Source organism: Malania oleifera, chromosome 11 (genome assembly GCF_029873635.1).
Source record: "Malania oleifera isolate guangnan ecotype guangnan chromosome 11, ASM2987363v1, whole genome shotgun sequence".
NCBI lineage: Eukaryota > Viridiplantae > Streptophyta > Magnoliopsida > Santalales > Ximeniaceae > Malania > Malania oleifera.
Window position 1 is genome coordinate 20,657,693 of NC_080427.1, and position 23,396 is coordinate 20,681,088.

A 23,396-nucleotide genomic window follows, 5' to 3' on the forward strand; every position below is an offset into this window, starting at 1 on the left:
AAATACCGCTAGGTTCCATTTTCCACCACCGACATTCCTACCGGAGTGGATTTTTCGTAGGAGCGTCGTAGACACAACTCGTGGGCTAAGGTAAACCCGCTCTTTCTTCTTAATTTCTCTCAAATCTTCACCCTAACTGACGATCTGAAACCACCACGTGGTTCTATGAGCATTTTTTTACAAGTCTAATGGAGCGTATTTTTGAACTAAGCTTTCCAGACACCACTCTAAGGTTAGGATAAGATTTAGGAAACTGAGCAAATTTGTAGTTTTGGTAATGTAATTATTTATTTGAAGTTTATGAGTTTAGGAAATATTAAAATAGTATTTTATTTGGGGTGGAATTGATAAATTAGGATTTATGAATTCAGGGTTCGGGTGAGCGCCACGGTTATAATTTCGAGATCCCTACTGGCATAGTTTCAAGAAACCAGGCAAGGGGAATAGATTAAGCCAGTATTTTTTGTGAATTTTACCGGTTAAAATGGAAAGAATATATGTATATGAATATAATTATCATGTGAATTTTGAAAAAACCAACCGTTTGAACTATAATGTTTTTGAACTTAGGGTTGTGATATTAGTTATTATTTGTGAAAATGAAATGATTAAAGTAACGAGTTTTCTGGAAATTGTGGAGATGATTAAATGTGCATTTTTGGTAAAACTAACGATGAATATGGGTTGACTTACTATTTTAATGAGATATAATTATGCGTATTATTTGAAATGTGTGGCATGAGTAAAATGAAAAATACTGAGTTGAGCTATGATATATATATATATATATATATATATATATATGTATGTATGTATGTATGTTTGACATGTTGGAAATACTGAAATGTAATGAGATTATTTGCATGTGTATTGTTAATCAGAGCTGAATATGACTGTTAAATTGCAATTTATGATTTGAGAACCCTGGTGGACCATAGTGAGGCACAGTACTGTTGCATATGATTTTTGGCAGAGATTAGTGCACCCACATGTCTTGGAGAGAGTGTGGAGATGGGATAGTCGATTGTGCTGTGTAGGGTAGAGTACCCCTGGAATCTGAACCAATGTGGGAAAGCCAATTGGACTTATAGACTATAGAATGTGGTGTTGATTTAGCTCTGGTAGGCCGACAATGGTTAAGTCCAGCCTTCGGGCCACACAACCCGTCATGGGGGGAAGCATCACAGTGTTTATCCATCTGGTAGTGAGTTCTAAATGCATAATTACAAATTTAACCAATGTATAATATGAGAACAGTGATTGTGAATACAAATTACAGAAAGGGTCACGGGGGACGACGAGACGTAATGCCCCAGTGACAATTTGAGAAAGGTCTCGGGGCGATACGTAACACCCCGATGACATGGAAGTGAAATTTTTGTGATGTGAAATGCTGAGAAGTGTGAAAATTGGAAACTTGAAAAGATGAATAATACAGAGATAACAGGCATAGAGTAAAGTAATAAATGTATTATATATATTAGTATTATATGTATTTAGGGCGAAATATACTATCCGCCCGAGAGCTTGCTGAGAAAGGCAAGTGCTCTGATTAATATCAGATGTAGCCATACTGGGCTATATAACATATTAGGGTAAAGGGAAGTTACTTGTATGGGTGACTAATTTTCCCTATCTTCGAGAACCTTCGCTAATAAATAGTTGTGTGAATGTGCGTGAATACGAGACAAACTATCTATCTGAGGGCTTACGGAGTAAGGTGAGTGCCGTGATGAGTTTCAGTTATAGCCATACCCGGTTGCGTAAGGTATCAGAGCAGAGGGATGCTACTTATAGGGGCAGATAATCACCCCATTCTTTGGGAAACTCTCGTTAATAAAATACGCTACATATGTGTGACTGGGTATGGTCTAAGAATGGATTTATAATTGTGGTTAATTAACAACTGATAATATTTTGTATACACTAAACTCATAACAGCCACACACTGGTATTAATCTATTCCGACTTGCTGAGATGTGTCTCACCCGATATGAGTTTCATCTTTTTCATGACCTTCGCGTGATCGAGCTTAGCGAGCTTGGGGTTGGGTTTGTTGGCATAGTATTTTTGGTAAGAGGGTATAACTTTGTACATATTTTTTTTGGGCTGTAGTATATTTATGATTTCTGAGTTGTATATGACTAGATGTTAGAGAATATTACTTTTTGGGATATATATATATATATATATATATATATAATATATAACTCTGGTATATTATTGAGGATATTTATTTATTTTTTCTGTTGCGTGATTGAGGTTATGGTATTAGACACAAGTGATTGAATCACATCGCACCCCGGACCCCACTTGGCAGGTTCGGGGCGTAACAGAATGGTATCAAAGCTTTAGGTTGTTAGGTCCTGCAGACTTTAGGACGGATTAATACCAGAGTACAGGATCGAGTTAAGATGAGGATAGGAATGGGTAGATCGGGACATTGTTAGGACTTTTGAGTTTTCGTTTCGTAAGCTCGGGGGCTGAAATCCCTTGATAGTTTTCAGTGTTTTTCTGAAAAAGTAGTTAGCTTCAGAAAACTACAGTAAATCTATCGATGGTGATGTTTCTAAGCACTGACTCCGGTTTTCAACGTTTAATGATTTTTTTTTCAGTTTTATATTTGTATCTCGACTAGTGCAAACGTTGCCTATGATGCAGGAGCAGGTAATAAGTTAATGTTATAAGTAATAGTTATTTTTGGTTTTAGATTAATGTAATTATTTGTAGTTATAAAGTATATTGGAATATGTGATAGGGGTGATCCGTTAATAATAGAATCTAAATAGAATTATCGGTTCACAAATTTCGAGGGCGAAATTTCTATGAGAAGGGGAGAATGTAACGCCCCAAAAAAAATATTCATGGAAGTGTAAAAAAATAATAATAATAATAAATTAAATTAAATTAAATAATTAAGTAATTAATCAAATTAAATAATTAATTAAATAATAATTATTAAATAAATTATATAATATAATATCTTAATATATTAATATAATATAATATATTATTATATATGTTTATATATATATAAACAAAGTATCCTGAAGCTTTTGAAGAAGGAAGCTTCAGGATTTCAATTGAAATCTTGCAGCCCCCAGCATCTCCTGCTCTCGCCATTCTCTCTCTCCACTTTCTCTCTCTCTCTCCTCGATTTTGTTGGCCAAATGGATGCAGATAAAAAAACGAAAAATACCGTTGGGTACCATTCTTCGCCACCGACATTTCTACCGGAATGGATTTTTTATAGGAGTGTCGTAGGTACCACTCCTAGGGTAAGGTAAACCCACTCTTTCTTCTCAATTTCTCTCAAATCTTCAACCTAACTGACATCTTAAACCACCACGTGATTCTACAAGCGTTTCTCTACATATCTAGCGGAGTGGATTTTTGAACTAGGCTTTCTAGGCACCACTCCAAGGTTAGGGTAAGATTGAGGAAATTGAGCAAATTTGTGGTTTTGGTAATTTAATTATTTATTTGAAGTTTATGAGTTTAGGAAATATTAAAATAGTATTTTATTTGGGGTGGAATTGATAAATTAGGATTTATGAATTCAGGGTTCGGGTGAGCGCCGCAGGTATAATTTCAGGATTCCTACTAGCATAGTTTCAGGACACCAGATAAGGGGAATAGATTAAGCTAGTATTTTTGTGAATTTTACAAGTTAAAATGGAAAACATATATGTATATGAATATAATTATCATGCAAATTTTGAAAAAGCCAACCACTTGAACTGTGATGTTTTTAAACTTAGAGTTGTGATATTAGCTACTATTTGTGAAAATGGAATGATTAAAGTAATGAGTTTTTTGAAAACTGTTAGTGGCGGTTTCAAAATTCGTCACTAATAATTAGTAGTAATGACAGATATAACAACTAATTTAAAACCGTCAATAATACTAATTGTATTAGTGATGAATTTTTAAGTATTAGTGACGATTTTGATCCTTCACTAATAACCTTATTTTTTGTAGCCGGAGATGATTAAATGTGTATTTTCGATAAAATTAATGATGAATATGGGTTGGCTTACTATTTTAATGAGATATAATTATGCGTATTATTTGAATATGTGGCATGAGTAAAATGAAAAATACTAAGTTGACCTGTGATATATATATATATATATATATATATATATATATATATGTATGTATGTATGTATGACATGTTGGAAATACTGAAATATATTGAGATTATTTGCATGTGTATTTTTAATGAGAGCTGAATGTGAATGTTAAATTGCAATTTATGATTTGAGAACTCCGATGGACCATAGTGAGGCATAGTACTGTTGCGTATGATTTTTAACTGAAATTAGTGCACCCACACGTCTTAGAGAGAGTGTGGAGATGAGATTGTCGATTGTGCTATGCAAGGTAGAATATCCCTAGAGTTCGTACCAGTGTAGGAAAGACAATCGGATTTATAGACCGTAGAATGTGGTGTTGATTTAGCTCTGGTAGGCTGACCAGGGTTAAGTCTCGCCTTTAGACTGCACAATCCGTCATGGGAGGAAGTATCACAGTGATTTATCCATCTCGTAGTGAGTTTTAATTAAACGCATAATTGTAAATTTAACCAACGTATAATATGAGAATAGTGATTGTGAATACAAATTATAGAAAGTGTCCTAGGGGACGGCGAGACGTAACACCCTGGTGACGAGTATTGAGAAAGGTCTCGGGGGATAGCAACACGTAACGCCCCAATGACGTAGAAGTGAGATTTTTGTGATGTGAAATACTCAGAAGCGTGAAAACTGGGAACTTGAAAAGATGAATAATACAGAAATAACTAACACAGAGTAAAGTAATAAATGTATTATATATATATTAGTATTATATATATTTGGGGCGAGGTATACTATCCGTTCGAGGGCTTGCTGAGAAAGGCGAGTGCCCTAATTAATATCAGATGTAGCCATACTGGGCTGCATAACGCATTAGGGCAAAGGAAGGCTACTTGTATGGGTGAGTAATCTTCCCTATCCTCGGAAACCTTCACGAATAAATAGTTGTTTGAATGAGTATGAATATGAGACAAATTATCCATCCAAGGGTTTACTGAGTACGGTGAGTACCTTGATGAGTTTCAGTTGTAGCCATACTCGGTTGCATAAGGTATCAGAGTAGAGGAGTGCTACTTGTATGGACGGGTAATCACCACAATCCTTGGGAAACTCTCATTAATAAAATAGGCTGCATGTGTGTGAGTGGGTATGGTATGAGAATGGTTTTTTAATTATGATTAATTAACAACTGAGAATATTTTGTATACACTAAACTCATAATAGCCACACACTGGTATTAATTTATTTCGACTTATTGAGATGTGTCTCACCCGATATGAATTTCAACTTTTTCAGGACCTCCGCGTGATTGAACTTAACGAGCTCGGGGTTGGGTTTGTTGGCATAGTATTTTTTGTGAGAGGGTATAACTTTGAATATATATTTTTTTTGGGTTGTAGTATATTTATAAGTTCTGACTTGTATATTTGTGAATACTGGATGTTGGAGAATATTACTTTTTGGGATATATATAAAACTCCGGTATATTATTGGGGATATTTATTTATTTTTTCCACTGCGTGATTGAGGTTATAGTATCAGACACATGTGATTAGATCATGTTGCACCCCGGGCCCCACTTGGCCGGTTCGGGGCGTGACAACTACATGAGTACTTTTGATAATTTCCAAGCCTTTTATGCGCATAAGGTTAGCATATAAACATTATTTTGTAACCCTTGTTTAATACGATAATGAAAATCAACCGCTTGCTCTCATGGACATAAACACATTGCTGAACCACATAAATTCTTGTGTCGTGTATTTTTATTGTTTTCCTTTATTTTTTTTATAATTGATTGTTTACATATTGTTCATCGTTGGTTGCTGCATCACACATTCCGATTCAATTTGTATTCTCACTGCGCATTGGTGTATTCTCTTTGCACAACACAATTTAGTATAGAAATGAGTTTAATAAACAAATGGAAGATCCTTTCATGATTATATAACATAGATATGTACATTTGATTCAAAGATACCGTGCCCTTTTCTTTTTTTTTTTTGAAATTTTAATTGCTGATCTATGCTAATTTTCAAACCCATGCGAAATTCTTGGTTGCAAAATGCTAAGTCGCACAATAGCTAGATTATTTTGAAGAGAATTTTACCACTTTAGAAATGTTTTGCGTCATTTAAAAAAAATGAAAATATTTTTATCTACAAATTAATTTATATTATTTCAATATCTAGTATAAACTAATCTGTTTAAATCAAAACCTATTTCTCTTACCATGAATGCTAATAAATACAACCATCGGTTTCTATGTAAGAAAAAGAAATAGAAACGCAAATGCATCAGCGGGTGCAGCTTCATTTTAATATACATTTAATTTGCTTTGTATATCCTACGGTTGTAATTAATCCATCAAATACGTACACGTTAATAACATGCATGGATTCATCTTCATTCCCTCAAATTCTCCATTTTTCTCTCTCCGCCATTTCTTCTTCCGAAAACCACACAACTCTCAAACCCGATAGACCAAAACTCTTTTTCTTCTCCATGCACGTTGAATCTACACCGGCCACGTCCGTTCATCACCCTCCATTGTTGCTCTGCAACAAACCCTGAAGCAGAAGCCATCGATCTGCTTTCAAATCAACCCTTCTTCATTACTTCTTCAATTCGTCTTGAGGTTTCACAGAGGTTGATCGATCTACTGCTTCAAACTTGCATGATTAACTCTCCACCTTTTAAAAAACAAACGAAGAAAAAAAATTGCTTTTCAAGTCACCCGTTCATCATCTTTAGGTTTCACATAAAAAGTTGGTCGATCTGCTGCTTCAAACTTGCATGAATCTCCAAATTAAAAATCTCCCATTCTTCATCTTGGGTTTTTTGTAAGTTTTGATCATTATTTTAAGATGAATTTGTGATTGGGGATACTTTAAGGAGCAATTAAAATGCGAGGAGTAAGGATTAACGTTAACATATCTTGGGTTCAACATGGTCCTCTGTTCTTGTTTTTTATTATCCTGAGTCTGCCATTATGGGCACAATGTGTAGACGAGAATGATTACAGTGAAACGGGCAATCCCGCTGTGCTTCCGCTTCTGACACAGTTCATCTACGGTCGACTTTCCAATCTCACCGCTAGCTTCAATCCAGACATCACTGCTCGTCTGGGCTTCTGCATAAAGGATGTGTAAGTGATCTCACGTTGTACGTCTTATGAATTTTCATTGATGATCTTTTATTTTTTAAAAACAAATCCAAATTCTTACTCCTCAGAGATGCTGATTGGAATGGAGCATTCAATTTTACTGGAAATTTGGATTTTTTGACTTCTTGTGTCCGAAAGACAAAAGGTACAATCATTTGATGATCATTTTACAAGTTATTGGTAAGATTGGGAGAGTAATTGATTGGTTTTTCATGATAAAAGATAATATGCTTCATGTAGGTTGACACCATCTATGTTACCATAAGAACAAAATCATAAAGAAGAACATGTTCTTAGAAATCTCTTAATATCCAGATAACTCATTAGGATGTGGGCACTATCCCTGTAAGTGCCGAGGACACAATTAGAATCCCACTTTAGAGCAAGGAATGTTATGTTGTGTTACCAACCAAGATATTAATATGTGGTGGTAAAAAATTATCTTTGAGCTCACGCTATTTGAATATATTTCCGAAAATTTTCGCAAAACTGCCGTGCTAAGTACTTAAACCATATACATTCCTCACAATATCACTATCACACCATGCATGTATTACAATTTATATCCCCTCTGTGATAATCATTTCATATGCTATATATATATATATAGTTCAATTTCATTTGTTGACATTTGATTTTAGTCCTTTAATTTTTATTCCTTAGATAAGTGATGTTTACCTCGAATTAAGAGCATGATTTTTTAAGTTTGAAATTTAGATTTTTATGGATTTGGACAGATAAAAAATATGGAATTTTATTGAATTTGGTCTAAATCCATGTTATGAATCTAAATTCAATCTCAAAATTCCTGCTCTCAAACACATCATTAGTATTATTTTGATCTTAAAGATGGATGTTAATTAACAGGAAATCTCATGCAGCGGTTGTGCACGGCAGCAGAAATAAAGTTTTATTTCAATAGTTTTTTTGAAAAGGGGTCAACAAATGCAAATTACTTAAGACCAAATACAAATTGCAACTTGACTTCATGGGTTCCTGGTTGTGAGCCTGGATGGTCTTGTAGTGTTGGAGCAAATCAGAAGGTTGACCTTAAAGATTCAAAGAACATGCCTGAAAGGACTCTTGATTGTCAACCTTGTTGTGAAGGTTTCTTCAGCCCTCCTGGCATTACTTGTATGATACGTAAGTATATAGTGACAACTCGATCCTTCATGGTTGAAAGTAATTATGCCTAGCTTATATTGATTAATTTGATTTTAATGATTCCACCATGAGATACTATAGCCCATCATAGGACCATGATGTCTCGAACTAATATAATGAGAAGGCAAGACTTGATCTTCGCATGGACCTTACAGACACTGTCCTACCTGCTCGCATACATTAACCTGTGACCATCAAAGACTTGTGATAGCAACACAACTATTTCATCAATAGTAATTGTTGCTTCTAAATTCACCCATTTTATGTTAAGGTGGCTTGCATTTCTTTATCTTTATCAGTTTTTGTTATTATAAATTTGCAACAGCTAATTTTTAGCAGTTATTAAATATATCAACAACATTCCTTTTTTTTTAAAGGAATTTTAGACACCTAGGTCAAACAATTAACACAAGTAATTCTTTTATATCCTAGTTAACTACATCTTATAACTTGTACTTAATGTTTAGATTTTTCATATTAAAGATTTCATGTTCAAATTCTACAAGAGGGTATAATAGAAGATGGACTATATGACATAAACCCTAAAATCCTTACAGATTAACGTAGGAGTGTTTGGCTGCTCAGAATCTTTTTGAGTCTCAAAATTTAATTCTTTCATTGTGACTCACGCCAAGTGTGTTAGCCATGTGCCAAAAATTACATAACAAATTTGAGCTCCACAATTTGAGTGGAATAAAGTTCTATTGACTAAGAAACTTTGATTCAAAAAGGGTATAGGAATCAAATTGAGGAATAAAAAATTTTGAGTAGTATTAGGAACTCAATGACACACCCCCCCCCCCCCCTCCCCCCCACCACCATCATTTAGATAAAATGAGAAGTCTGGTGTTTTGAGTTTTATTTATGAAATTAAATTATTGTTACTAACATTTCAATTATCTTTTTATTGTCATGCTCTTGAAGCTTGTCCACTAGGTTCTTACTGCCCTCTGGCAACACTTAATAAAACTACTGGCGTATGTGACCCGTAAGTTCATACTTTATTTGATATTCCCTCTTTCCTTCCTCACCAAGTACTATGGCTCCACTTGGATCAAGGATTTGTCTAATAAAAAGGAGGAAAAATAAGGAAAAAAAAAATTTATTTTCCATTCTATTTTCTCTATGCAACAAACATCCTTAAAATAAACTTTTGTCATAATATAATTAAAAGTAACAAAAATTATAATTATATTTGTGTTCATTAATTTACTAGATATATTATTTTCCATTTTTCTTTTCTTGGCAGTCAAACACGAAAATATGAATTCATTCATATTTTCTTTTCTTTTTCCTACCGATTTCCAAATTCCAAACGGGCCTATAGGTTTACAAAGATTGACAATATGCATGCATGCATCAATATATATTATCTAAAATAAATAAATAAATATTACAGATATCGTTACCAGCTACGTCCTGGAGAAACAAATCATACATGTGGTGGAGCAGATATCTGGGCTGATGTTGGAAGTAGCGGTGAGGTATTCTGTTCTGCAGGATCATACTGTCCAACTACCACTAAAAAGGTTCCTTGCAGTAGTGGGTAATATATATATATACACGTATATTTATGTATTTATTCTTATCCTTCATATTCAGATTGTAGTTTCTCTCATCAAAATTGGTCAATGGCTCCCTTAAATGAAGTCAAACAAAAATTTAAGAATTATTGATGTTTGATTCATGATTATATTAATTTAGTTTATTTTTTTCATGTGATTTTAGGCACTATTGCAGGATGGGTTCTACATCTGAAAAACGTAAGTGTCAATTTATTACGTTAAGGGCATAAAAGAATCACATTCCTCTACTTTGCCTGCATAAATTTAATTGCAGGACAAGTATATCGTTTTAGTTCATGAGAGTATATTGCATGAAAAAAACCAAGAGCACTAATTAATTTCAATGGGTGCATGCTTTTAAGTCGTTTATGATGGGTGGAGAGGAACACTCAGTCACTGGATGTGACTGAAACTCAGTGAGGATAAATACCAAACAAGTATATTTCAATATGAAAAATAATACAGAGGAATTCAAACAACAAAATCTCTCGCTCACTCACTGGCTTTCAACTCTCAACACACCACACTTACAATGCACACACACTCACCTATTTATAGCAATTACAGAAACCAAATAATCAACAATGGTGGGTGCAAATCTTCAATAGAGGTGGGCTGGTAGGTGGAGTAGGTTGCCTGCAAATCTCCAATGTCCACAACGGTGGGCTGCCGGTCTTCAATGGAGGTGGGCTGCCGGTCTTCAAGTTTAATCTTCAACATCCCCCCTTAAACTTGACTCTCCTAATTTTGTCATTCCGAGCATTGTCTTTAGTCTTGCAAAAATATCATGTCTGAGTGGTTTTGTGAAAATGTCAGCAATCTGATCATACGTTCTGCAAGATATCAATTCCACTTCTTTATTTTTGACATGCTCCCTGATAAAATGATACCGAGTATCAATATGTTTACTTCTTTCATGGTAAACTGGATTTTTCGCAAGTGCAATCGCTGATCGGTTGTCGATGTAAACTTCTGTGGGGTTACCTTCAAGAAATCCCAGATACTTCAGTACATTCCTAATCCATATACCATGACAAACAGCCGAGCTGGCAGCAACATACTCAGCTTCACATGATGACAACGTTACGATGGGTTGCTTCTTTGAAGACCATGTAAACGCTGTATCTCCCATGAAAAATGTGAATCCAGTTGTGCTTTTTCTTTCATCAAGATCTCTTCCCCAATCGCTATCTGAATAGCCAATAAGTCTGCAATTACCTCTTGATGAATAAAACATACCATCGATGATGGTACCTTTGACATATCGGAGTATTCTTTTCGCTGCATTCAGGTGGGACTGGTCAGGAGTCTCCATGTACCTGCTAACAAGTCCAACTCCGTAGAGTATATCTGGTCTGGTGCACGTCAAATACCTCAAGCTTCCAACCAGACTCTTAAAATATGTGGGGTCAACATCTCCTTGCTCATTCTTTCTCAACTCCAATCCTGTTTCAACTGGAGTTGTCACTGGGTTGCATTTGTCCATCCCAAACTTCTTCAATATTTCTTTTGCATAGTGGCTCTGGGAGATAAAAATTCCTTTCTCGCTTTGCATGACTTCTATGCCAAGAAAATGAGCCATCTGGCCAATATCTGTCATTTCGAATTCTTTGACCATGCTCCTTTTGAAAGCGGCAAACATCTCTGGATTGTTGCCGGTGAAGATCAGATCATCAACATATAGGCAGGCTATGAGCATGCTTCCATCTGTCTCCATCTTTATATATAGCGCATGCTCGTAGGGACACTTCTCAAATCCATTCTTCTGGAAGTAGTCATCAATCCTCATGTTCCACGCACGAGGTGCCTGCTTCAAGCCATAGAGTGCTTTCTTCAACTTGTACACTCTATCTTCTTTGCCTTTCTTTACATATCCAGGTGGTTGATCGATATAAATCTCTTCTTCCAGAAAACCGTTCAGAAATGCTGATTTCACGTCCAGCTGGTAAATTTTCCAACCATTTTGTGCTGAAAGTGAAATAAGTAATCTGATGGTTTCGAGTCTGGCAACTTGGGCAAAGATTTCTCCATAATCAATCCCTTCTTTTTGCTTGTAGCCTTTGGCGACAAGTCTTGCTTTATATCTCTGAACTTCTCCTTGAGCATTCTTTTTGGTCTTGTAGACCCATTTCACACCAATGGTTTTGCGGCCCTTCGGGAGATTTGTCAACTCCCAAGTTTTGTTCTTCTCGATGGATTGAATCTCCTCATCCATCGCTTTTCTCCATTTGTCTTCTTCGTTAGCTTCCTCAAAGCTAACCGGGTCGCTGGTTAACAATAGACAGTAAAGAGTAACATACTCTTCAATTGGTTCTGTAGTTTCATACAGGTCGGCTAGATTTCGAGCTCCTCTAGGTCTCATGTCTAAGATTTCACGCTCAATTGGTGATGGAGCTTCATTCCTCTGTGGTGAACCATGTGGAGGTGTCTGCAGCTCAGGAATTTGTGGCTCGATAGCCACTTCTCTTGTCTGTGTAGGTTCTTCTCCTTCAAGTGTCAATTCCGCATCTTTGGAACATTCAACCTGGTCCCATTTCCAGGATTCATTTTCTTCAAAGATGACATCCCGACTGTGAAAGACTTTCTTATTGATGGGATTGTAAAGTCGATATCCCATGGTGCTGTCACCGTATCCTACAAGGATACACTTCTCTCCTTTATCATCCAGCTTTGTCCTTCTTGCTTCTGGGATCTTGGCGTAGGCTATGGAGCCAAACACCCTAAGATGACTCACACTGGGCTTGTGAGTACTCCAGGCTTCATATGGTGTCTTTGTATCAAGACTCTTCGTCGGACACCTATTGAGCAGATAGACTGCACATAACACTGCTTCTGCCCAAAAACTCTTGGGCACATTTTTATCCTTTAACATGCTTCTAGCCATGTTAAGAATTGTGCGGTTCTTCCTTTCGGCTACACCATTCAACTGGGGAGTGTATGATGGTGTGAACTGTTTCTGAATTCCTTGTTGTCTAAGGAATTCCAGGAAAGCTTCGTCTTTGTACTCTCCTCCTTGGTCTGACCGGAGTGACTTGATGCGGAAGCCACTCTGTTTCTCCACAAGAGTTTTGAACTCTTTGAACTTGTCAAACACCTCTGACTTCCTTTTCAAGAAGTAAACCCAGGTCTTCCTGCTGTAGTCGTCGATGAAGGTGAGGAAGTATCGATTCTGTCCATTCGAAAATGGTCTTAATGGACCACACACATCTGTGTGTATTAGCTGGAGCGGCATGGTTGATCTCCAGTCGGCTTGCTTTCCAAAGCTGTTTCTATGTTGCTTGCTCAAAATACAGCTTTCACATATCACATTTGGATGATGGATATTTGGTAAGCCTTTCACCATCTTCTTGCTTCCCAATTGTTTCAAACTTTCAAAGTTTAGATGCCCATACCTTATATGCCATAGCCAGTTTTTGTCTTTGATGATAGCGCTCAAACACCTTGACGTATCATGTTGAATGGCAAGCGGAAACATTCGATTCTTTGCCATTTGAACTCGAGTAACAAGCTTTCCTCGAGCATCTATTATCACCATCTGCTTATCACTGAGGCTAATTCGATAGCCTCTCTCCACGAGCTGTCCGAGACTAAGTATATTAGTCTTCATGGCTGGCACATAGTAGACGTTGGAGATGTAAGCATGATCTCCAGACTTCTGTTTGATCAAAACATCTCCTCTCCCTTGGACTGGGATTTTAGAATTATCGCCGAAAGATATCTCCCCCTGAACTTTCTCATCAAGTTCAAAGAATAGGTTCTTTCTGCCAGTCATATGGTTGCTGGCTCCAGAATCAAGGTACCAAACACTCTGGTCCGGAGGAGTTGCATTGTGTGCCATCAGCATCAACGACTCTCCATCTGCATGATCAGTTTCGGCAAGGTTGACCTCCTCGCTAACCTTTTCTTGTTGTCGCCCCCAACATTCATTGCTATAGTGTCCATACTTGTGACAATTGTAGCATTGAATGTTTCTTTTGTCTACATTCGAGCGATTATTATATCCTCCTCTTCTTCCTTGTCCTCTGCCTTGTGGGACATAGCTCTGTTGATTTCGTCCTCCTCTAGTGTGACCTCTTTTGCCTCTTCCACCTTCTCTGGAGTTAAAATTTCCAGAATTTCTTCCATGAGATCCTCGGTCTCGTCCTCTTCCTTGTTGTGACGTCCCCCCTTTGTCGTATCTATCTGTAGTGAGGGACAACTTCGTTTGGAGAGATTGCTCCAGTGCTTTATCATCACTTCTTCTATTGACTTTTTGCTCATGGGCTTGGAGTGAGCCCACAAGTTCTTCTACAGACATTGTTTCCAAGTCTTTTGTTTCTTCTAGGGTCACAGCTATATAATCATATTTTGGATCTAAAGATCGCAAAATTTTCTCACAAATTCTCTCATCATTGAGAATCTCTCCATTTCTTCTCATTTGATTTGATACTACCATTACTCGTGTATAGTAGTCTGCAATGGATTCAGTAGACTTCATTTTGAGAGATTCGAACTCACCTCGCAATGTCTGAAGACGAATCTTTTTTACTTTATCTGCACCTTTGTGTGTTCGATGGAGAGAGTCCCAAACTTCTTTAGATGTCTTCGCGGAGGCAATGATTTCGAACGTGGCCTCATCAAGGCCTTGGTAGATTATGGATTTTGCCTTGCAATCTTTCTTTCGATCGGCTCGCAAAGTCGTTCTTTGAGCATCGGGCATAGCTGCTTCGACTTCTTTTGATGGGCTTTCTCTATACCCATCTTCAACGATGTCCATGACATCCTGAGAACCTAAAAGGGCTCTCATTTGAATCGACCAGTTGTCATAATTCTCTCGGGTCAATTTTGGAATGACCGATTGGATAGTACCGTTAGCCATCGAATTTAATATATAAAAAACAGAGAGATGGGGACTGATTTTGGTAAATCTTATCGCACCAATAAATTCAGAAGATTTAAAAACCTTAGGAACCGGTTTTGGTTTGCAAAGAACCGGTCTAAAAATCACCGAACCGGCTATAGGAAAATTCTGGTCAATTTTTAAACTAACCGGTTTAACTTAACGGCCACTTAACGGCGTTAATTTTTCCGTTACGCCACGTGGCGTTCTCTGGACGTGCCGCGTGTCGTTGCTGGGAGCGGGTCAGATGCGGGTCAAATCTCGGGTACGGATCCGGGTTGCTGGTCGCTGGGCCGGGTTGCGGGTCGCTGTCCGGGTCGGATCTCGCCAATCGGGCGAAGAAGACGCGTGCGGGAGCGTGAGGCGCGTGTCGCCGTCTGCCAGAGTCTTCGTCGGCGCGTGCAGCGCGTGGAAAGAACGCTGTCTTCGTGGGAGGCGCGTGGGAGCGCGTGTAGACTCTCCGGGTGGCCTTTTGAGACGTAGTTTCCACCGTTGGAATCGTCTCGAGTCTAATTGCACAATGGCAGGCTCAATTTGGGATTTGGAGCAACCTCAAAACTGAGAAGAGAATTGAATTTCTCCTCTGTTAGCCTCTGTTTGGTGAATTCCAGCGTACCTGAACGCTCTGATACCACTGATGGGTGGAGAGGAACACTCAGTCACTGGATGTGACTGAAACTCAGTGAGGATAAATACCAAACAAGTATATTTCAATATGAAAAATAATACAGAGGAATTCAAACAACAAAATCTCTCGCTCACTCACTGGCTTTCAACTCTCAACACACCACACTTACAATGCACACACACTCACCTATTTATAGCAATTACAGAAACCAAATAATCAACAATGGTGGGTGCAAATCTTCAATAGAGGTGGGCTGGTAGGTGGAGTAGGTTGCCTGCAAATCTCCAATGTCCACAACGGTGGGCTGCCGGTCTTCAATGGAGGTGGGCTGCCGGTCTTCAAGTTTAATCTTCAACAGTTTAAAGTTCACCTAAATTATTTTTTACTTGAGAAGAACACTGTTCTAATTAATCTAAATGACTAGAAGTTTGAAAAATATGAGATTTCATGTTGAACTAGTTGACTTAATAACGTCAAATATATTGATTGAGCCAATACGGGTTAATTCATTTGTTAACAATTCCTTTGAGAATTAAGGAGTTACAATTTTGTCTTTTCACCAACAACGTTCGATCTATTGATCATTTCTTCTTGTTTGATTTTTAAATTTACTTTCTAGCTCCTGGACTGAATTTTAATTTTTCTGTCTCCCAGATTGAAGTTTTAAGTTTACTTCTCTGTGCTTCTTGAATTTTCACAGCATGCTTCAAGTTGTCAACCTGTAACCCGAATACTGCAAATCAAAATATTCATGCATATGGAATCATACTTATTGTAAGTGACCATCTATCCACCATTTTTTTTCAAAAGTGATGGATGATAACTTAATATAGTGTGTCTAGTTGACAGAGCAAGACAAAAAGAGAGATGAAATGGGAGATTAATACATGAAAAAAGTAACTGAAAGCAACAAATAGGGAAGTGAAACAAAAACACTTCTGAGACATGAATCTCCACAAATCACAATAATTGTTTACTTGTTTGTGTAGGCTGCATTAAGCACTATACTGCTTATTGTGTATAGTTGTTCTGATCAAGTTCTCACGACGCGAGAGAGAAGACAAGCCAAATCTAGGGAAGCTGCAGCTAGAAGTGCCCGAGAAACTGCTCAAGCAAGGGAAAGGTGGAAATCAGCAAAAGATGTTGCCAAAAAGGGTGCCATGGGATTGCAAGCACAATTGTCACGTACATTTTCTCGCGCAAAATCAACAAGGCAACAAGAACAAATGAAGATGTTGGGTAAAGCAAAATCTAAAGCCAATGATCATTCATTTCTACCACCTGTGCATCCAGGTGCTTCTGAGCAATCATCATCATCTGGTTTAAAAGCTAAGAAAAAGGAACCAAGTAATCTCATAAAAATGATGCACTCCATTGAGAATAACCCAAATGATGATGGAGGCTTCAATTTGGACATTGGAGACAAAAATGTAAAGAAGCAAATGCCAAAAGGTAGGCAATTGCACACTCACAGTCAAATATTTAAGTATGCATATGGTCAGCTTGAGAAGGAGAAAGCCATGCAGGAGCAAAATAAAAACTTGACCTTCTCCGGAGTGATTTCTATGGCTACTGATGTTGATATCAAGTCCAGACCTGTGATTGAGGTTGATTTTAAAGATTTAACCCTTACCTTGAAAGGGAAAAACAAACATCTTTTGAGGTGTGTCACTGGGAAAATTATGCCCGGTCGAGTTTCTGCCGTGATGGGTCCATCAGGGGCTGGAAAGACAACTTTTCTTTCTGCTCTAGCAGGGAAGGCAACTGGATGCACTGTGACGGGCTTGGTTCTTATAAATGGAAAGGCTGAATCCATTCACTCATATAAAAAGATCATTGGTTTTGTTCCACAAGATGATATTGTGCATGGCAACTTGACAGTAGAAGAGAATCTCCGCTTTAGTGCCCGATGCAGGTATTACAACCTAGTTCATTTCTCTTGGGGCATAATAATTTTACTTTGAAGCATAAAACTATATGTGCCTATTCACAGTGTTAGATTATGTATTTGCTTGGTCAAAGAAAAGCAAACAAATCTTCTCCATTTCTTTCCAGTTCAAAACTCTGCATAGGCTTGTGAGGCTCAATTTTGTCATGCTTTTAACATCTTTCCTTTGTTTTGGCGTTCTACTACAGTACTACATATTGGATGCATTTGCGAACCATAAAGAAATTGGATTTATAAATATTTTTAAGTGATTGATCACTCAACCTCTTTCCTCTGTTATACTTAATTACTTTTCTAGGTGTTTCTGCCCTTAACAAATACTCCATAAATTAACTAAACTCATTTCAATGCAGAATATCTTATTCTGCACCAACTAATGTTGTAGAAAATCACAAGCAATCCTTAGCAACCGTTGCATCTTTTGAAATACACGTTCAAGGTTGATTACCTAGTTGCTCCATGGTTAAAAAGAAAAACCCAAAAACTATGCCTATCATCTCGTTGATCACCTCTGCAGCTTCTTATCCTTGCTGAACTAGGAAATTTTAAGTTGAAATATAATTTTATGTATGTTGCTTAGTAACTCTATTTTATTTGTTTGTTGCATTACAAACTATGAAGACTATCAGCTGACATGCCAAAGCCTGACAAGGTTCTAGTTGTTGAAAGAGTTATAGAGTCCTTGGGACTACAGGCAGTGCGGGATTCCCTTGTCGGGACCGTAGAGAAGCGAGGAATCTCTGGAGGCCAGAGAAAACGTGTAAATGTTGGGCTTGAAATGGTTATGGATCCTTCATTATTGATACTAGACGAACCAACTTCTGGTTTGGATAGTTCATCTTCTCAATTACTTCTTAGAGCACTTCGTCGTGAAGCCCTTGAAGGGGTAAACATCTGCATGGTTGTGCACCAACCAAGGTATGTTAATAGTCAAATAATGCATTTACAAGGCCATAAAGGGAACTACCACGCCTACATTATCTCTCTCTTTAAAAAGAAAAAAAGGTGGAGAAATTTATTTGGGTCACTCTCTGCACCTTTGCATTTTGCTGTATTATCTTGTCTTGATAAATTCTATATCTCCTGTGTTAAATTTACTACTGTATTACATGAAGTACACATTTCCTCATCAGTTTGCTTACTTAAGGAAACTATAAAACTTGTAATTCTTTTTTCTATCTTCAATAAAAGTATCTAGGTTTTTAAGTATGTGGGATTTACTTTGATTGTCCATATTAGATTGTTCTTGAATCAATCAATCAAGCATACTTATATTAGCACTTGTTTGTTAAATGGAACCCGTCATGGATATATGTGAAAAAGCTACCTTTTCTTGAACTAGAATTTGTACTAACCTTAACTCATTAAAATAAAACAGCTAGTGACCAATACAAGAAGGAAGAAGTAGCACTACGTAAGTAAATAAATAAATAGAGTTTGTTATAGAACCATCCGTTCCATATCACATTTATAACTTAAAATATGAATATTAACTAGTGTGGGGCTAGCCCCAATTAGGGGAATGAATTAGAGAAAAACTCAAGATGTTTATTGCCCTTACACAGCATATGACTTTAAGATTTTTAGTAACTCCTTTGGTTATATACCTAATGTAGTGCTATAGAAGACGACATATGCTCAGCTTGGATCAAGCAAAACGGTGAAAAAGAAGTAAAAGTACCAATATAGTTGTTCAAGTCTCCTCCTCAAGCTAAAATAGAAGAGGAATTATTCTTGCGTAGCTTAAATTGTAAATAGTATGTAAAGATTTTTGACAAAAACTTCAAATAAACTGTTTAGGGATAATAAATTAATTAAGATTTTTAAGAAATGAGCACGCAAATAAATAGTTTGCTAATACAAATTTTAATTCATTTTCTTTACGATGAATAAAATAAAATGTAATTATATGCAACAAAGCCCATTAATCAAAGCACGACTCTGACAAATTTTAGCACATGGCAACTACAAATTGGTTTTTACTTCTCGACTTAATTCCAGTCCACTTATATTAATCATTATTATTGTGTTTCTTTCTTCAGCTATGCCTTGTTCAAGATGTTTGACGATTTAATACTTCTAGCCAAAGGTGGTCTTACCGTGTATCATGGATCCGTAAAGAAGGTTGAAGAGTATTTCACGAGCCTTGGCATCACTGTTCCAGAGCGCGTTAATCCTCCAGACTACTTCATTGACATTTTGGAGGGAATAGTAAAGCCAAACTCTGGTGCAACTCATCAACAACTCCCCATCAGATGGATGCTTCATAATGGATATCCTATCCCTCCAGATATGCTGCAACTTGCTGATGGAATTGCTACATCTTCAAATGACACAAATGCAAATAGTGCTGCAACGAGCACTGCCCCTGAAGGAACCAAGGAACAATCTTTTGCTGGGGATTTGTGGCGAGACTTGAAATGTAATGTGCAGTTAAAGCGAGATAGTATACAACACAATTTCTTGAAGTCAAAGGACTTGTCTAATCGAACAACTGCCGGTATATCTCGACAATATAGATATTTCCTTGGGAGGTATATATAACATCATTTTTCTTTTTCTATTTTAGGAACAAATTAAATGATTTTTTTATGTTTTGACAGTATATTTCGATCAAATTTTCCAACCCTATCTTCGGAGAGACCTTGGATTTTAATTTGTATTGGATTTGGATAAGATGTAATATAAAATTATATTAAAATTTACCTAAATCCACTCAAATTCAAATTTGTGGTCTGAAATTCATTCTCCTAGACATAGTATAAATGTTGTCAAGTTGGTTCGATAAGTCCTTTTATTGCCTTCTTAAAGCTCTAAAGCTTTGGTAAAGTTTCTCCAACAAATTGCAATTTGAAAACGATCAAGCTATAGGTACATAATCCTTGGATTACATGTTTATGCAGAACTTTCTTATGATATGTGGTGTTGCATACAACACTTGGTATGGCTGATTGTTGCTTGACTAGTTGAATCTAGTTTTGGGCATTTACTGGTTAACTCGATAAATTTATAATCGGAGGCTAGCTCTATCAACTTAGTAGTTCGATATAACATGTAACATGTTTTTTTACGGAATTGAGTGACCAAGAATAATATACTAATCACATTTTGCATAGGCAATCAAATCTTTAATTCTTAGGTGATTTGGGGGAAATTTTACCCCAATAGAGAAGAATGAGTTGAAATTATCTGAAATTCAAGGATTTGATTTGTCATCTAGAATCTAATGTGATTAGACAGTCTAACCTAATGATTTCTCATGTATGTGTGTGTATCAAATTAATAGTTTCTCTTTAGTTGCTAAGTTCTATAGATATCCCTTTCTTCACGAATTTAAACACTTTGTACCATGGGTTTTTAATTATTTTCAGGGTTGGCAAACAGAGGCTAAGAGAAGCTAAAATACAAGTAGCAGATTATCTAATCCTTCTTCTTGCTGGAGCCTGCTTAGGAACTCTTGCCAAAGTGAGCGATGAAACATTTGGAGCTCTGGGTTATACTTATACTGTCATTGCTATCTGTAAGTTAGAAAACAGGAATCTTATGATTTACTTGGTCCATGAGAATGAAATGCAATGGAATGTAATTTTACAAATGCACTATAGTTTTTCATTCCATTCTTCCTGCATTTGGAGGAATCAATTTCACCTTAGATTTGGATTTGGGTTGATTTAAACAAATTTAGACTTTATATTACATCTTATCCAAATCCAATCAAATCCAAACATATGGTCTGTTCAGTTCATTCTTGCCTACCCTCAACTCTCTTTCTTTTTTTTTTCTATCATGCCAAGCAGAAAATGCTAAACATAAGTAATGTAATAAACATTGCACTAGATAGATCTTGTCAATTTTTTTTTCCATGTCATGTGCCCTTGCATATTTTTCACCATTAATTTTTATTGCATATTTGCAGCACTTCTGTGCAAGATTTCAGCTCTGAGATCGTTTTCTCTAGACAAATTACATTACTGGAGAGAGAGTTCATCAGGCATGAGCAGTCTTGCTTATTTCCTCTCAAAGGATACAATAGACCACTTCAACACAATCGTCAAGCCTTTGGTTTACCTATCCATGTTCTATTTCTTCAACAATCCAAGATCATCCTTTGCAGATAATTACATAGTTTTGGTTTGCCTCGTATATTGTGTGACTGGAATAGCCTATGCCTTCGCCATCTTATTTGAGCCTGGTCCAGCCCAATTGGTTCGTACTCCAAAGAACTAGATTCATAATCTTTTTTCACATATCGTTTTATAAATTCAATTCTTAATTAAATAGTTATTTGTTCTTCTATCTTACTTTTCTTTTCTTTTCTTTCTTATCCAGTGGTCCGTGCTGCTTCCTGTTGTTTTGACTCTCATTGCTTCCCAAGAGAAAAAAACTGGATTCGTTAAGCATATTGCAAATTTGTGCTATACAAAGTGGGCTCTGGAAGCTTTTGTCACTGCAAATGCTGAAAGGTTTGATATTACTAGTTCTTTTCAAAGAATGGTGCAACTGAGCTCCACCTAGTATAAAATTATATTGAATTTCTTCTAAACTCGCACAAATTCAAATTCAAGTTTCAAAATTTTCCAAATAAGGTTTGTAACTCACCAATCATAAGATGTCATATTAGTATTGGACTCGTTAAAGCGACATGAGATTCGAACAATTGGACCCCAACACTCTCACTTGTATGGGTCAAAGTGCTAACATGCATTTTATAATTGGTTGGTTACAAATCTTACATGCAGGGACTATCCAAACTCTTCCACCCTCCCCCCTCAATCTCATAGATTATTATTTAACTCAAAGACAAGGCGAAAATAAGCACAAATTTTCAAATATTATTCCAATCAATAATAAACATGAATGATTTTCCAAATTCTACCATGGAAATGTTTACCCCTAACATTTCACATTGGTTGGAATATCACTACTTCTTTTATCAACATTTGTCTTAAAATAACTCTAAATTTATCTTATGAACTATCATTTTCTTTTTCAGATGCTATTCTATTCCTCTATTTCATTTGTCAAACCAAACATAATATAAGTATTTTAACATTTAAAGAAATCAAACTTTGAGTCAAAGATAAATATCCTTAATATTTTTGCTCTTCCAATATGGGAGAAAAAGGCTTTGCCTCTAAATTAAGGCAAAAAGAATCCTAGAATTAGGCTACACTCAAAAGCTTTATTTGCTTTCCATAACATAAACATGAAAAGAAAAAAGTAGCATAATATAACTTAAATAATATTTTCTCTTTGATATTTAAACAACTACATTGTTAATCTATTTGAGAGCTTAGAATTCAAACCTTAGATTTGTAAATGTGCGCAACAAAATAAACATAAAATTATATTGAGTTCCATCTATATCCATACAAATTTAAATTCAGTCTTACATCCCAAGCACAATTTGTGTGTGCTTAATATTTTCTTTACTTAGTGTTATCTAGTCTATATCTTAATATCCATATTTTTCCAATAAATTTCTCAGGTACTCAGGAGTGTGGCTCATTACTCGTTGTGGTTCATTAATGCAAAGCGGATATGATCTTCATGATTGGGGTCTTTGTATATTATCTCTTATTCTTGCAGGTATAGTGAGTCGTTTTGTAGCTTTCTTTTGTATGGTCACATTACAAAAGAAGTGAGCTTATATGTTTAGTTTTTCACCAATTTCTCTTTGTAAAATATTAGAAAAGTATAGCTTAGATACCCTTGTATCATTATACCTCCTCAGTAATTCATGTAATTAGGAAAGAAAATAGAAATTTCTCTAGCAATGGGATTGATGGCATGTAAAGGAACTATGAAAATCATATTCATGATAGCCAACTTTATATTGTGTCCTTATTTTGTATGTATATAATTCTAGGTAAGTGGTAAGTGGTATTTAATCTCTCCAAAAGAAAGGGAAGTCTCCTCTACTCATTCCTTTCTTATTTTGCACATATTAATTCTATTTAATTTAGT

At 36.3% G+C, this 23,396-nt stretch overlaps 1 protein-coding gene across 1 annotated transcript; it reads left to right on the plus strand.

Annotated features, from left to right (window-relative positions):
* The first annotated feature begins 6,985 nt into the window (after positions 1-6,985).
* On the plus strand, positions 6,986-23,074 carry LOC131167421 (putative white-brown complex homolog protein 30). The gene is made up of 14 exons (XM_058126227.1): positions 6,986-7,227; positions 7,314-7,390; positions 8,113-8,388; positions 9,334-9,397; positions 9,809-9,955; positions 10,138-10,172; positions 16,182-16,255; positions 16,471-17,396; positions 18,051-18,347; positions 19,472-19,963; positions 20,801-20,949; positions 21,346-21,635; positions 21,759-21,892; positions 22,918-23,074. The coding sequence occupies exons 1-14, from the start codon at positions 6,986-6,988 to the stop codon at positions 23,072-23,074; spliced, it is 3,360 nt and encodes a 1,119-aa protein (XP_057982210.1).
* Positions 23,075-23,396: the final 322 nt, after the last annotated feature.